This window comes from Dreissena polymorpha, chromosome 3, assembly GCF_020536995.1.
Source record: "Dreissena polymorpha isolate Duluth1 chromosome 3, UMN_Dpol_1.0, whole genome shotgun sequence".
NCBI lineage: Eukaryota > Metazoa > Mollusca > Bivalvia > Myida > Dreissenidae > Dreissena > Dreissena polymorpha.
The window spans coordinates 2414862-2432501 of NC_068357.1; the positions used below are offsets into that span (position 1 = coordinate 2414862).

General features: G+C 35.8%; 1 protein-coding gene across 1 annotated transcript in view; it reads right to left on the reverse strand.

The window, feature by feature from the left end:
* The window catches only part of LOC127872745 (protein phosphatase 1 regulatory subunit 37-like), a 36560-nt gene extending 18920 nt beyond the window's left edge, over positions 1-17640 (reverse strand). The window contains exons 1-7 of the mRNA XM_052416120.1: positions 17210-17640; positions 11000-11097; positions 8280-8325; positions 7824-7924; positions 7209-7328; positions 6724-6874; positions 4869-5014 (exon numbers count right to left, since the gene is read on the reverse strand). Coding sequence (XP_052272080.1) covers positions 4869-5014; positions 6724-6874; positions 7209-7328; positions 7824-7924; positions 8280-8325; positions 11000-11097; positions 17210-17513 — 966 coding nt within the window. The 5' untranslated portion in view covers positions 17514-17640. The remainder of the gene's footprint in view (positions 1-4868; positions 5015-6723; positions 6875-7208; positions 7329-7823; positions 7925-8279; positions 8326-10999; positions 11098-17209) is intronic.

Consider the following 17640-nt stretch of genomic DNA (forward strand, 5'->3'; position numbering starts at 1 on the left):
AAGATTGGATGAAAACTGTGACCTCAATTGTCTACAGAAGGTTGTTCTATTATTTGACCTAGTGACCTTGTTTTTGACCCCAGATGACCCAAATACAATCCCAAACCGGATTTCATCAAGATAAACATTTTGACCAAATTTCATCAAGATTGGATGCAAACTGTGACCTCTACTGTCTACACAAACAAATTGTTGACGGACGGACGCACGGACAAACGCAGGCACGCACAACGGACGCCGGACATCACACGATCACATAAGCTCACCGTGTCACTTCATGACAGGTGACCTAAAAATATGTGTCAGAGATAAACATGAACAGTTGTGGTTAAAATCCCATAGAAACAAGGGCTGTTTGTAAAACATGCATGCCCCCCTATATGGGCTATAAGTTGTAGTAGCAGCCATTGTGTGAATACGTTTTTTGTCACTGTGAATGGTGGTGGTGGTGGTGGTGGTGTTAGTAGTAGTAGTAGTAGTAGTAGTAGTAGTAGTAGTAGTAGTAGTAGTAGTAGTAGTAGTAGTAGTGGTAGTAGTAGTAGTAGTAGTAGTAGTAGTAGTAGTAGTAGTAGTAGTAATAGTAGTTGTAGTAGTAGTAGCAGTAGTTGTAGTAGTAGTAGTAGTAGTAGTAGTAGTAGTAGTAGTAGTAGTAGTAGTAGTAGTAGTAGTAGATAGTAGTAGTAGTAGTAGTAGTAGTAGTAGTAGTAGTAGTAGTAGTAGTAGTAGTAGTAGTAGTAGTAGTAGTAGTAGTAGTAGTGGTAGTAGTAGTAGTAGTAGTAGTAGTAGTAGTGGTAAAAGTAGTAGTAGTAGTGGCAGTAGTAGTAGAAGTAGTAATAGTAGACGTGGTGGTGGTGGTGGTGGTGGTGGTGGTGGTGGTGGTGGTGGTAGTAGTAGTAGTAGTAGTAGTAGTAGTAGTAGTAGTAGTAGTAGTAGTAGTAGCAGTAAGCAGATGCAGTAGCAGCATTACAAGACCAATACTTAAGAATGATCAAATGGGAAAAGGTAACCTAGCACTGGTAGTAAATATGGGGCTCATTTACAGGTCAGATTTGGAATCTCTGCTGTAAAATGAGATTTTGAATGAATTAAAGGGAGGCAAATCTGTAATTAAAAGAACATGCATAAACCATAGTTGTTTCCCTTGTTTGAACCATGCTAAATCCTTACAAGTTAGGAAAGAATTGGATGAAAAATTTGGACTTCATTGCATAAACACCATTTTCTCAATTCAAGGGGAGGTTATTCTGTACTTCATGGACCAATAATGCTCATTTTTTGTAGGGTTCATGTCCTCATTGATATAAAGACACTGTGCAAATTTGGAAAGGATCGGACAAAAAATGTGGAAGATTTTTGAAAGTTTTCACAAAATAGGCAAAAACGAATAAACATGCAAAGTTCAACGAGCTCCTGCGACCATGTTTTTTGACGAATCAAATTTCTTTGAACAACTTTTTCAGGGGAGCCCTCAAAGGTCATCCCTGTGAACGTTTTTGAAAATCTGATGAACGGTTTCTGACAAGAAGATTTTTTAAGGTTTTTACCATATATGGTCATGGTGGCCATCTTGGTTATGCGATCAAATTTTTTTTAACAATTCTTTTGTCCCATGACCTAGGGATGCTCCACATGAAATTTAGTTGAAATTGGCTCAATGGTTTAGTAGAAGAAGATGTTTACAAATTGTTTACAGACAGACAGACGGACGGACGCCGGACGCTGAGTGATCACAATAGCTCACCTCGAGCTATCGCTCAGGTGAGCTAAAAATGGGGGGGTGAGGTGGGGGGGTATAGTGTGAGGGTGTGGTGGTAATTTGTGAGATGATCTTAAAAAAAAAAAAAAAAAAAATAGGGGGGGGGGGGATTCGGGTGGGGGGAGGGGGGGGTGGGGGGGGGGATTCTTGGGTGCGATGGTTGGACGGTATTTCAAACATAAAATAATCAAAATAAATAGGTTTTTTTTTTAACCGTTTAAAAAAAAATTGGGGAGGGGGTGGGGTGGGGGGGGGGGGTTATAGTGTGAGGGTGTGGTGGTCATTTGTGAGATGATCTTAAAAAAAAAAAAAAAAAAAAAAAAAAAAAAAATAGGGGGGGGGGTTGGGGGGGGGGGGCACGGGCGATGGTTTGGGTGGAGTCTATTGTGGTATGTCAGGTAAGAGTAGTTTTGTCAAAGTATCAATCAAATCTAATCATAAATAAAGAAGTTATGGCAATTTTAGAGAAATTTAATAATTTGACCTTGAGAGTCAAGGTCATTCAAAGGTCAAGGTAAAATTCAACTTGCCAGGTACAGTAACCTCATGATAGCATGAAAGTATTTGAAGTTTGAAAGCAATAGCCTTGATACTTAAGAAGTAAAGTGGATCGAAACACAAAATTTAACCATATATTCAAAGTTACTAAGTCAAAAAAGGGCCATAATTCCGTAAAAATGACATCCAGAGTTATGCAACTTGTCCTTTTACTGTACCCTTATGATAGTTTGCGAGTGTTCCAAGTATGATAGCAATATCTATGATACTTTAGGGGTAAAGTGGACCAAACACAAAAGTTAACCAAACTTTCAATTTTCTAAGTTTAAAGGGCCCATAATTCCGTCCAAATGCCAGTCAGAGTTACATAACTTTGCCTGCACAGTCCCCTTACGGTAGTTAGTAAGTGTTGCAAGTATGAAAGCAATAGCTTTGATACTTAAGGAATAAAATGGACCTTAACACAAAACTTAACCAAAATTTTCAATTTTCTAAGTATAAAAAGGGCACATAATTCTGTCAAAATGCACGCCAGAGTTATCTAACTTTGCGTGCCCAGTCCCCTCATAATAGTAAGTAAGTGTACCAAGTTTGAATGCAATAGCATTGATACTTTCTGAAAAAAGTGGACCTAAACGCAAAACTTAACCAAAATTTTCAATTTTCTAAGTATAAAAAGGGAACATAATTCTGTCAAAATGCACGCCAGAGTTATCTAACTTTGCCTGCCCAGTCCCCTCATGATAGTAAGTGTACCAAGTTTGAATGCAATAGCATTGATACTTTCTGAGAAAAGTGGACCTAAACGCAAAACTTAACCGGACGCCGACGCCAAGGTGATGACAATAGCTCATAATTTTTTTTCAAAAAATAGATGAGCTAAAAAATAAAAAAAAATACATTTTTTGGGGGGCAGGGGGGGGGGGGGGGGGGGGTAGGGGGGAATTAGAGGGGGGTAAAATGTGGTGTGTGGTAATTTATAAGATGTTTTACAAAAAACAAAAAAAATTGGAAATTGGGGGTGGGTGGGGGGGGGATAGGGGGGGTGGGGGTGAGATGGGGGGTATAATGTGGGGTGTGGTAATTCATATGATGTTTAAAAAAATTGGGGGGGGGGGGTGGGGGGGTAGGGGGGTGGGGGTGGTGAGAGGGGTGGTAATAATGTGGGGTGGGGTAATTTATTAGATGTTTAAAAAAAAATTGTGTTTTTTTTTTTCGGGGGGGGGGGGGGGGTAGGGGGGGTAGGGGGGAGTGAGAGGGGGTATACTGTGGGGTGGGGTAATTTATTAGATGTTTAAAAAAAAATTGGGGGGGTGGGGGGTGGGGGGTTGGGGGGGTAGGGGGGAGTGAGAGGGGGGTATAATGTGGGGTGGGGTTATTTATTAGATGTTTAAAAAAAAAATTGGGGGGGGGCGAGGGGGGGTAGGGGGGTGGGGGATAGGGGGGGTGAGAGGGGGGTATAATGTGGGGTGTGGTAATTTATTAGATGATGTTAAAAAAAAATGGGGGGGGGGGGGTGAGGTTGGGGGGGGGGGGAAGGATTCTGGTAGGGGCGTGGGGTATTGTTTGGGTGGATTCCATTGTGGTATTCAGGTAAGTGTTGTTTTGTCAAAGTAATAATAAAATGTGATCATAAAAAATAACAAATGATCTCACACTGACATGATAAATATCCTCTATTCATTAAACATGAAATTTAAACTTATTGCATTTGTTTCCCCTGTATATAAGAAAGATATAATAGTGTATTACCTCCCCTGTCCAGCTTATATTTATATTAATCAACAAAATTTAACATTAACACAATATTTAATATACAAAATATACAAAAAATCTCATATTCTTATAATATTTTTACCGATCCACTTTATTTTACTCAAAGGATGATGTTTCATTGGACTGATAATTATAGATTTAGGATTCAGACCAGTTGCTTCAGTTATATTGTTCAGAGTTCGCCCTGTTGGCCGCGTATGCATTCTTGAGTTATCATCCAAAAATCATTTTACTATTTCAGGTCACCGAGACCTTGACCTTTGACCTAGTGACCTCAAAATCAAAAGGGGTCATCTGCGAGTTATGATCAATGTACCTATGAAGTTTCATGATCCTAGGCCAAAGCGTTCTTGAGTAATCATCCAGAAACCACCTGGTGGACGGACCGACAGACCGACATACCGACATGAGCAAAGCAATATACCCCCTCTTCTTCGAAGAGGGGCATAAAAATTCTATACTTAGCAAATCTGGAAAAGGGCAACAAAAGATGTTGAATATCTGGTGCCACTACTATTAAAGATCTCGATCTCCATAATAATCTCACCTATGACCAATTAGAATGCTTGTTACATTTGATCTTTGATTTAAATTTGCTCCATCAATTTAAGATCCAGGTAATCATTGCACTTTAGGATGTCTGATGCATATGACCATATAGTGGCACAAAATGATGAAGTACATGTATTGTCGTTTGGTAAAATGTGGAAAAAAAAAAACTTTTAAGGGCACAAACAGATGTGACTTTGCTAGTACATGTGATGACACATGTGAAATAGCATTGAAACGTTGTAATTACAAAGTCCCGGTTATGTTTGTTGCCATGAGAGCAGAATACCTGAAGGTGATTGTTTCTCAAGTCCAGCAACTCCAGTTTGTGATTGTACTTCAGAAGGTTGCCAATCTGTATGCCGTCTGTCGCCACAAACTTGTTATCCCCTATAAACAGCTCCTTCAGTGTGTCGTTCATCCGTAAGGCTGCCACTGTATGGAGAAGACATGTTGAACGTTTAGATAACAAAAGCTATATAAGATGGACAGCAATTTATTAGAAGTTTTTTCACAATTTTGGAAATAGGGCTGGGTCCCTTTGGCATACATGCCAGAAATGTTCATGTTTGAATTGGGACATTCCATTTAAAATGTAGGTTGACCAAAAAGCGGGACACCTAAAATGATAAATCATGCCACCTTTACTGTAATCAGTAATCAGTGTATTACTTACAAAACCTCATAATTTCTGGCAAATATTGACGATAAATATGTTTAAGAATTTCATGAACACAGACTTTCTCCTTTTTCCGGAAGTTAACACACATGTGCAATATGCGGATGAATCGATAACGTGAAATGTCGGACACGCCTCTATTTGATATCCATTCGGGACAAAGGCATGCGTAAACGTTCAACGCGATGTGCGTGCATCAAGCACTGTTTTTATTCAACCAATTATCAATTATTTCTAAATTTTGATTGGTGCAAAAGGTACATTGTACAAATTATTTTCTGAAATTCAGTCAAAAACGAAAGTAAATTGATATGAAACATCAATGTATATCCGTTAGCGCTCAATTTGTGTGATATATAAAATAGGTGTTTTGACAGGTTTTTTAGCCTCTGGTGGTTCAATACACAGAATACCGCGTAATAGAATCTCTGGATATGGGCCATGAAATACAAAAGCAGTCTGCTTTTAATTCACTACCATACGTATATCGCTAGCAATAAGCAACCCCTATCATACAAACACCATGGTGTGAATGCCCGATAAAATCGATTTTGCCGATAGAGCACTGATAAGGTGTCAATAACAACACTGGATCACTCAACTAGTAGATATGGTTCGTTAATTAGCGGCAATAAAGGGATTAGCGATGGTAATTTAAGCCAAACGGAGCTTGAATAGTGAATTTCATTGTGACCTTATAGAACTTATGTCGTTTTGTACAAATGTCGGTACAAATTGTGTCACATTGGGAAACTGAGACAAACACCCCAAAAGTGTCATCTGTAGGTCATGTAGGTGGACTCACATACCAAAAATCAACTCTTAAAGCCTTGCGTAAAAAAAAACTGATAACAGAATGCCTGACTGACAGTGTGAGTTCTATATGACACCCTACCGGAGGCATAAAAAATCAAAGCTGAAATCCTTAAGTCCCTGTGGAAATTTGGTAAATTTTTGAACTTTAAGAATATATGCCCACAAACATTTTAATGAAGTTTTCTATAGATGATCTAAAAACTGTTGGAATAGTAAAAAATGTAGTCTACCTACTGACTGACACAAGTAAACCAACATGTCCCAGATACTGTATGATGCATATGCAGGCTTTTGCAGCTCAATTATTTCAGTCTTACATATACTTATAGATTCTAGTATAAAAAGCAATGCATTCTTTTGATTTATATTTAAAAGATTTTTAAACAATGTCATATTTACTACTTGCTAAATTCACTGTTTATAAAAAATTGAGCCTCGCTGCGAAAAAACTGTGCTTAATGTGTGTCCAAGATAAGCCTGTGCAGTTAATTACTTGAATGAGGTCTCTTCTAAATAAATATTCAATGTAGACAAAAAGTGTTGTCGCTGTTCACACTTATCTAATCTGGGACAACACTTAATGCACATGCATTAAGCCCAGATTTTCTACAACAAGGTTCAGTTATTGAGAGGTTACACTTAATCCAACCTAGGATAATGAGAGCTCTTCCTGCGATGTTTGCACTCTGGAGTTGAAGCCTCTGGAGGAAGCAGCCCATTCGAAGTGCACGTCCAAATATTGGAATCACTCTCTCATTGAGGTCACAATTGCGAGCATCAATAAATATCAAACAAGGAGTCTGAAGTAGAATAAGTGTTACAAGTGTTTCATAGCGTATGAATTGAGTAGATATATCATTATAGAATGACTTACACATGGTTAGCTTTCGCGCATATTTCTCCCAATTGGGCTGGTACCGGTACTTTTCCCAATTGGGAAAAAAAAATTGCTGCTATTCTATGTTGCAATCATGTAAGGTAGAATTCTTTAAACATTATATTTTTTGCAAAATTCGTCAAAATAAGCAAGAAAAAAATAGAGAAAAAATAGATTATATTGACTTACAATAGGATGAAAAGTGTTTACTGAAATTGCGCCTGCTACAAGGTGCCCATGATCACAAAATGACTTACCTTTCTAACCAGCTTGGAGCAAGACTGCCACCCTCTGGGTCCTATACCCTTGTTGAACGATATATTGAGCTTGCATGCTGACTCGTAGTATTCAATCATTTCGAAAAGTGCAACAGCCATCTGCAAGTGATATCATTACAACTTTGATACAAGATGCCAATTGGCTTCAGACAGGCAGCTAAACTTATCTGGTTTTTTTCTTACTCGTATCCAATCGAAGGTAAAAACAAAGGCCCCCGATATTATCAATTTATGCAAAGGCATGAGGCGCTCATTGACTTTGGAATGGGCATGGTGTTGGACAAAACAAATGGGCACAGCGTAGAGCCACACAGATTAGGCCTCGATAAAACACTATGGAACATATGGATGATTGTGCATGTAAAAAAGTCTTGCACATTTGCACTTCATGCCATGATGGTGAAGACCTACTAAAAGTTTCAATTTAACAGCTTGAGAAATGTAGAAGTAGTTCGCTACACACTTCAGATAATGCAGTATTATACATGAAATGGCATATAACTCAGGAACATGTGAATCACTGGGCACGAAAAAGCCAGGCAGGAATGCATATTTTGGAGACTGGCACATAAACATAGGGCACCTCTCTGTTACCTCATCATCAAGGTGTGTTGCCTCGAGATCGATGCAGCGGAACCGAACATGCTTGAGAATGTCCTCGAGACTCTCACACTGCCGCAGGTCCAGACGCTCACCTGGTTGAACACAGAAGAACATAAAGTTGTCCTTACTTTTAAAAGAATTCTACAAATCATTGAAAGATGTTAATTGAAACTGAATCCTGCTTTTGAATTTTCATGTTTAATTTTCTTAATAATCTATTTAGCATAACGGTGAGGCACTTGTTGTTGTTTTTTAACAAGAAAAATTACCAATTTACAAATATCAACACCTCAATTGCAGCCCTGTTCAATTGTTTAAGATTTAGAGAGGGCGTTTATTGCTTGCTAAAATACTCTTGAGTTCATCAGATCATCCATCAAGTTTATTTTTACATTATAAATGTCATTTTTTAATTAAACATTAATCTAGAGAGAGAACTTTGTTTACCTTTAAGACTCAGGATTTCATACCTCTCGCCAACATTTTCTATGCACTGAAATAAAAGTATTTTTCAGTTTATTTACTTTAGCTTGCTTCACAGATTATTTAACTTATATTCATTACTTCAAGCATGTTCAAATGCAGTTTATGTTGTAAGTCATTTAAGGGTCCTTTTGGATTTCATTCCAATGGGAAGTTTGTTAATGCAATCTTGAAAAATTGATACCAAAATTGGATCTGGAATGATGCAATTTTTAATCATCAATAATACATAATTTAATGGAATAATAAGGAATAAATGTTGACACAAACTCCCAATATAGAGACATGCTTTTATGCTATGGCAATAAAGGTTATAAAAAGAGTTAAAGTTTTGAAAATTGTTTGCAGTTAATATGTGTTCATAACTTACAAATATCAAACACTATGTTGTAACATAAACAAGAGGGCCTGAAAGGCCCAAAGTCGCTCACCTGAGATAAAAAGAAATGACCTGTTCTTTGCAGCCCAAGATATCAATGGAACAAATGTTCTAACCAAGTATCATGAAGAATGAACAACAAATGGCCCCTTGGCGGCCATGTTTTTTTAACAGACCTGAACCATTTTTTAACTCTTCCAAGATATGTCCAAATTTCATGAAGATTGCGAAAAAAATGTGTCTTCTAAACTGTTCACATGTTGTCACTATATACATGTAAAGAAAACTGCCCCACTCCCTGGTGGCCATGTTTTTTCACTGATCAGGACCATTTTCAAACTCATCTGAGACATCCACATAACTAATGTTTTGACAAAATTTCATGATGATAAGGCAAAACATGTGACTTCTAGAGTGTTCACAAGCTTTTTTACTATATAAATATATGGAAAAAGACCCCCCCTGGCGGCCATGTTATTTTACCGATCCAAACCATTATCGAACTCAACTGTCCTATCCAGGTGTGGTGGTGCAGTCTCCTTCGCTTACGCAAATGAACCGGTTACAGGACGGTTACAAGTTATGTAACTTTGTGAGCACTTATGTAATGCGGAAATATTTATTTGACAAACTCTTATTTCCGGTCAGGATGACTATACTGACTGGTTGTAATTCAATTAACTAAATGCGTTCAGTCAGGGACACCTAAATACACTCAAAGAATTTATTTATAAGTGAAAACCAAGGCAGCTTTAACAAAAATAACTAATTTTTATTCCAAGAACTCGGAAAATGAAGAACAATGACAGAAAAGAACAGGTACAAGCCAAGTCTAAAGAATCTAAGTATCGTTACAAAAATGAACAACATACAGTTAATACCTTAATGAATGTAAAAAGAAGTTCAAAATCTGTCAAAAAAACTGATATAAATATAAGTTACTGTTAGTCTAGAAAGTGCTTCAAAAATCTAGTTTACAAAATAGGTCTAATTTAATCTAAAGAACAATATTAATGGAGATTAGGAAACATCAGTGAATCAAATGTAAAAATAAGAAAAAAATACTAAAGTTATTGAAATAGAATAGAGTCTTTCTAATTTAGAAAATGCCAAATAAAAATAATCTAAATAATAAGAATAATTAAAAAATAATGCCAAAATGTCTTGATGCTGGTGTTAAAAATAATTTAGAGTTTAATTATTTCAAAATTCCAACCTTTTTCAAGAGCTGTTAACTTTTCAAGAAAAGAATCAAGGTGTTTAAATCAGCCAAAACAGCTTATTTTATACAGTTCAGAAGAGATCAATGGCAGAGTAGTAGTCAATTTTGCCACAGAACAGTGCATTTATCAATGATTAATATCTTCCCAAATTCCAGAACAGAACTAAAAATAGATTAATGAACCAGGTTATACAAGGGAGATAAATACTGCATAAATACTGCAAAATCATGTACATGTTGTCTTTCTTTCAGTTATCTCTTAGTTGAAAGGCTCAAGTGTTAATGACTAAAACAGTTATGTTAACTATGAAAAATTACATAATACAGTTAATGTCACATAATATTGACATAGTAAAACCAAACTTTACAACACAGGAAACAAATGTTCTCACCAAATTTCATGAAGATTGAGCAAACTAGAAAGTTAACAAGATTTTACTATAGCCATACATGTATATAGCCATATAAGGAAAAATGCCCCGCCCCTTGGCAGACATGTTTTTCAAGCAAAGGTTACCATTTTAGAACTCCTCCAAGATATCATTGGGACAATTCATCTGAGCAAGTTTCATGAAGATCGGAAAATAAATGTGGTCTCTAGAGTGTTAACAAGGTTTTACTATAGCCATATAGGGAAAAATGCCCCGCCCCTTGGCAGACATGTTTTTCAACCAACCAACATCATTTTCGAACTCGTCCAAGATATCATTGGGATGAATCTTCTAACCAAGTTTCATGAGGATCGGACAATAATTGTGGCCTCTAGAGAGTTAACAAGATTTTGCTAAAGCCATATAAGGAAAAATGCCCCGCCCCTTGGCAGCCATGTTTTTCAAACAAACGCAACCATTTTCAAACTCATCCAAGTTATCATTGAGACCAATCTTCTGACCAAATTTCATGAAGATTGGACAATAATTGTGGCCTCTAGAGAGTTAACAAGTCAAATGTTGACGCCGCACAACGCACGACGGATGACGGACAAAAGGCGATCACAAAAGCTCACCATGAGCATGTTGTGCTCAGGTGAGCTAAAAAAACATATCTATTGAAACTCACTCCACAATCACAAGTTAAACTTGCCTGTAACTGTTTGAGTATTTTATTCAATGGCTTAGTCCCATGGCGCTCACAACTACTTTTGTACGCATTTAACAAGTCTTCTGTTCTCCATTCTGGAACTGTAAAGAATATTCTATGTTTTATCTCTTTCTTATTATTTTGTTACAAAGCATTACAGACCTTTTTGTAAAATAGGTGCCAACAACACTTTAAACAAAGGGGAGAGGCTGTAACAATATGGTGTTGGTATGTTATAGTGCATGTTTTGTTATTCATGCCAACAAACTCTAGTTATCTTCAAGATAACATTTTGACCAAAATTAATCAAAACTAAAATTAAACAAGAGCTGTCAGAGGACAACGCGCTGGACTATTCGAGTGCTTGACAGTATAACGTAAGCCATCATGGGGAAATTGCTCATGTTCAATAATTATTAGACGATCTTTCAAAAAAAAAAAAAGGAAAAAAAAATATTTTTTTTTGGGGGAGGGGGGGGGTTGAGAGGGGGTATAATGTGGGGTGTGGTCATTTATAAGACAATCTTTCAAAAATAAAAAAAGGAAAAAAAAAATTTTTAGGTGGGGGGGGCGGGGGGGGGGGGGGGGGTTAGGGGGGGATGTGAGGGGTATAATGTGGGGTGTGGTAATTTATTAGATGATGATTAAAAAAAATGGGGGGGGGGGGTGGGGGCTGAGAGGGGGGTATAATGTGGGGTGTGGTAATTTATTAGATGATTTTTAAAAAAAAATTGGGGGGGAGGTTGGGGGGGGGGGAGGGATTCTGGGTAGGGGCGTGGGGTATTGTTTGGGTGGAATCAATTGTGGCATTCAGGTAAATGTTGTTTTGTCAAAATAATAATAAAATGTGATCATAAATAAAGAATTTATGGCAATTTAAGCAAAATGTTCAATTATCTAAGTGTAAAAGGGGCCGTAATTATGCCAAAATGCTTGATACAGTGGTCTTCTCTAGTTTATAGGTTGGGGTCATGTTGGTAAACAAGTATGCAACATATAAAAGCAATATGTCAAAGTATATAGGAAATATTTGGGGTAGTACGCAAACTTTAACATAGATTTATGAATAATATGCATATTCTAAGTATAAAAGGGGCAATAATTATGAAAAAATGCTTGATAGAGTTTTCTGCTCTTGTTGACAGGTTGGGGTGATGTTGGTGAACAAGTATGCAAAACATGAAAGCAATATGTCAAGGGACAATGAAAATAAATGGGGTAGTACAAAAACTTTAACATTTGCTGCACATTCTAAGTGGAAAAGGGGCCATAATTATGACAAAATGCTTGATAGAGTTGTCTGCTCTTCTTTATAGGTTGGGGTCATGTTGGTAAACAAGTATGCAAAATATGAAAGCAATATGTCAAGGGACAATGAAAATAATTTGGGTAGTACAAAAACTTTAACATTTGCACGCTAAAGCTAACGGAAACGGCACGGAAACACCGACGCTGGGGTGAGTAGGATAGCTCCACTATATATATTTCATATATAATAGTCGAGCAACAAATGACGTTAAACAGTGGTACATGTATCAAGGATTTTTTTAGATTTGACCTTGTGACCCAGTTTCAAACTACGCCTAGATAGTTTGACCGCGTTTCTTCAAGATTGAGTCATAAATGTGGTCCCTCGAGTGGTTAGTGGCTGGCTACAAAATAAGGCTTTTCTAAGATTTGACCCGGTGACTAAGTTTTTGGACACACTTGACCCCAATAAACTTGGCCTACATATTGCCAAGAAAAACATCGCAAAAAAGTTTCGTCAAGATTGAGTCACAAATGTGGCCTCCAGAGTTATAACAAGGTTTCCCTTAGACCCTAAATTGTGACCCCCATTCAAACTCAGTGTAGATATTGTCAAAATAAACATTCTGACAAAGTTTCATCAAGACTGGATCAAAAACATCGCCTCTAGAGTAGTAATGAGAATAAAGTAGACGAGGTAGACTGCATAAGAATGTACACTCAACATATGGTGACCATGTGAGCCAAAAAGTCATAAAGCTTAACCATATCTTAAGCACTATAATTGGTAAGATAGATAAGTTTAGATCAGTGACTTCCAGATTTTATATGCAACTCCAAATGGTTGTTAGAGGTCTAGCGAATGTGCAACTTTGGCAAAGAAGTCGCCTCTTAGTTACTTAGCAAAATATTGTAAGAATCATAACTGCGACATTGACATCACCTTCCATATTAATGTTAGTTATTTAGACTCTCTTATCAGGATTCTATAGCATGAAAATGAGGAAAGGAAGAAAATAAGCTCTGGTATAAAAGAGTCAATTTAAATTTGCTTGTGCCAAATGCATTAATTTGCATACAGTCGATTGTTGTATAACGGATAGCTAAGGACTTCGAGTCTCATTTCAACGTAAACACCATGCATTAAGTAATTAAACTATTAAACCTAGATAGACACTTGTCTTTCCTATTGAAACATGCCAGCGGTTTTAAATTTCCAAAAAAATATTATTTGTTTACAGCGCGAATTTCATGGTACAATGATTCAGCCATTACCAGATCGCTTAGGTCTTTATCGGTTTACATATGTATCGTGTTATTTCTTGAAATTTGACACAGCATTTGTAAAAAATAATTGCAAAATATGTACATTTCCAGAAAGGAAATTCATTTCTGCGTTTAATAAGATCAAGTTCATGGAAATCGCTGCACAATTGATGAAGTAATGGCTGTTCAAAGCGATGCACCCTATATTCGGGGCATTTTGAGTTGAATACCTAGCTTGTGTTTTGATAGTGAAAAAATGTTTTCAGAGAAATCGATTTTTCGTTATAATTATTTTTCATTAAAAATGATGTTTTCACTAATTAATATCATAGCCACACGCTAAGCACATGTGTATTGGTCAACTTAAATTGAGTTTATAATTATTTTGAGACAATCCCCACATGCCGGAATATGGGTCACCACAGGCACATGTCCTTTATTCACTAAATCCCGAGTTGCAGCTTTCATGCTTAATTTATATGGTACACATCAATTTGGTTTCTGAGCATTCTTTCTTTTGTAAAGGACACATAATACTAAAATATTACATCAATGAACATTATGTTGACCAAACAAAATCTGCAAAATTCAAGAAACCATTTGTCTGCACTTTTCCTGTCTTCACAAAAACGGTGCGTACATAACGTGACCTTCAAGTTTTTTTTCCACTTTTTGGGAAGATAGCCCATGGCTTTGGAATTGGGAATTTTATCGGCATTTTCATGAAATTGGGAAAATAAATTCATTAGCCTTTTTTCCACATGAAAAGTCCACTGATTAGGTATATACTAAATTTGATTGAACTCTTTATAATCATTCAAAAAAAATAAAATTGTTAGATGTAATTAAATTAAAATTGAGATACAATAAACATAAGACTTCTTTAAAAAAAAAAAAAAAAAAAAATTTTTTTTTTTTTTTTGGAAATTGGGAATTTTTTGCCACATTTTGGGAAAAAGTATACTTTTTGGGATTGGGAACATAGCCGAATTTCGGCTATAAAATCGGGCCAAAAAAAACCCTGACCTTGTTTTGCTTTCGAAAAAAGAAACAGTTGTAAACATTGACACACGTCAACAAAAACATGAATCGACTTAACAATGATAGGATTTTTGTATTCAATTCATAGAAAACTATAAATCTTAACATAAATACAAGTATTTTGCAAAAAACGTTTAACCTATCGGTTACTCACTAAAATCCGCTATACACCGATCAACTGTATATCTATTTTCAAAATCCCTGAGCAGTCAAGAAAAGTGGTATGTACAAAGTAATGGACACCATTAGAGTTTATGTGAGCCACGTAGCCATGTATCGATGAATTATCATGCATCGTGCTAAAGGGCTTTCCGATTTCAGCACCCAGAAAAAACTGAAATACAGAAATACAATTAAAGAATCAAAACTCGAAGACCTGATGCTTTGTTATATGTTTGTTTCAGATTACTGCATTTAACAACCAAAGTTGTTGGACCTTTTATATGAATGCTATATTTCTTAACTGTTTATTTTGATTAAACTTAAGATGGCATCACAACAATTGAAGGGTTATGGATGTTTCGGTAAATGACCAGTTCGGTAAATTGATTTATAGAGTAAAAGTCGTGGATGTTTCGGTAAATTGATTTTATATAGGAGGTATACCTACAACGAGGTGTTAATGACACCTATTATCGGCTTACAATAACATTAGGGGCATTTATTTGCAAACTGTGGATTAATTTTGATGTACATTAATTGAGTTGTTTGGTACTAATTAAATTATCTGTTTAAATGTACGATGTTTGCAAAGTGTTATTATTAATTATCCAGGCTTGCAACCTATTAAATTTCTAATCGATGGAGGTAAATTATATATTAAGGTCATGATCGTTTTGTATTTTATATATGTTTTTAAACATTTAGTTGATAAATACCTTAATTAAAGCAGTTAAAAAAATATAATAATGTGGCTCTTACAAGAGGTGGCCTCCACGTGGCAAGAGCTGGGCAACATATTCATTATGTTGGCAAACTACCTCATGTTTATGTAATGGTTAATTTTCGGTGGTTTAAAATAATAAGATCAAATATGTTTGTTTCGTATGTAAATAAATTTCTCGCTTTTTTTTCCTACAAACAGTTCTGCACATAAGGTATTATTCTTAAAATAATCTAGATATTTATGTTTAGATCGTGAACATGCTTTAACACTGGTGGCCGAGTTTTTACATACACGACCAGTAACTTTCAAACTGTGAAATAAACAAACGTTTTCCTTCTTTAATCATGTTTACCAAAAAATACTGGTGGTGACATCAAAGGATGTTTATTTGTGGTAAAAATAACATTATTATGTAATTAGGTAATTATAAAATTATCATGGTCATTGTCAAATAAGAAATCAATGAGAGGATGAAGAGAAAATTTTCGCGGGTTATCGAGTAATTATGGTAAGTGTTGTTGCTCAAATGTTAAAGTATGTATATAGGCAGATGATTTCTTTTACTGTATCATACAATCATGGCTGAACATCCATGTATTTACTGCAATATTGAGGTCATCAGCCACATCAATGCCCTCGGACCATCCACAGCGGTCCACCACATGCTCGACGACGACGAGGCTTGAAAGATGAACGACTGATATGGTTGAAATGTAACATTAAATTGAACAGTGTCGTACATGTATCTAATTTGTATTAGAAAATCTGAATGATAAAAATGTGTGATAAAAATGTAAAAATATTGTAGTGCGTCAAAAATGTATCTAATTAATATGTGCTTACACCCTCATTTTTTTTAAATGACATGAAATATTCAAATATATATATATAGTATCCAAGGTTTAGTTGTTGCTTATTTATATTATATGGTAAATAAAACGGATTACAAAGTAGATCAGTTATTATTTATTTATTGAACCGATTTGTTAGGGCAAAAAATGATATCAGTTATTTTGGCCGTAAAACCCATTGTTCCAGTACAGTAGTCAGGTGCCAGTGTATTAATTTGATAAGATAATGATCATCACGGCAGCTTGCTATTACACAGTGTATTCATTCGGCTGGCGTTGTGTTATATGTCAATTTTATCAGTTTTCAAGTATGTGTATCTCTTCGCTTAACTCAACGTTCAATGACACGCGCACTTAACATAATTATAAAACATAACGCGTATCATTATATTACTTTTTATTAATTACGTACACGTTTTAAATTTTATATATTGTTTTTGTGTGTTTTTCGCAACCAGAAAGAAATAATAAAACATATAAATAAATATAAAATTCAACATGAAACCTTTATTCTTTAATCATAAAAAACTTTTTTAAATAGCATTAAACGTAATTGCAGAGCTTACATTTATTCCGCCATAAATCATTATTTCTTATTTTTACTATTATGTTATAATTTTGTTAATTAAATAAAAGCACCAATTTAAAAACCAAACAACAGTATTGCGTTATTTAAATCGTAAAATTAACTAAATTCTTTACCTTAGGCATGGCATTAATTACTCAACTCAAAAGTAATCCACAGTTTGCAAATAAATGCCCCCAATGTTATTGTAAGCCGATAATAGGTGTCATTAACACCTCGTTGTAGGTATACCTCCTATATAAAATCAATTTACCGAAACATCCACGACTTTTACTCTATAAATCAATTTACCGAACTGGTCATTTACCGAAACATCCAGCACCCCAATTGAATACCATTTTTCCAAGGATCCGGAGGGTCAAGGTAGCTTTCCACAATTTGTGAATCAGTAGGGAATTTGACTTTACGGTCCTTTTTCTCAGCGTTTCGCTTTGACTGTGAGTTTACATCATCTTCTGATACTGCAGGTAATTGCTCTGACGCATTATCCACGCAGTCACTTTTATTTTCATCAATTTGTTCCACAGTGTTTACTTCCGGTCTTACTTCAGCTGATGGGGAGGATTCGGAGTTACAATTTGGCAAGTCAATATTTCCATTCACGAGGGATGTCAAATCGTTGTTATTGCTTTCATCCATTCTTTAAAACATTTTTGGACTTTTCATTTGTAAGGTCAACTCTTAAGTAGATTCAATGTTTTGAATTTTGCAATTCTTTAACTTTGAATACGTTGTTTCGTTACTTGTCAGCCTCCATATTATAATA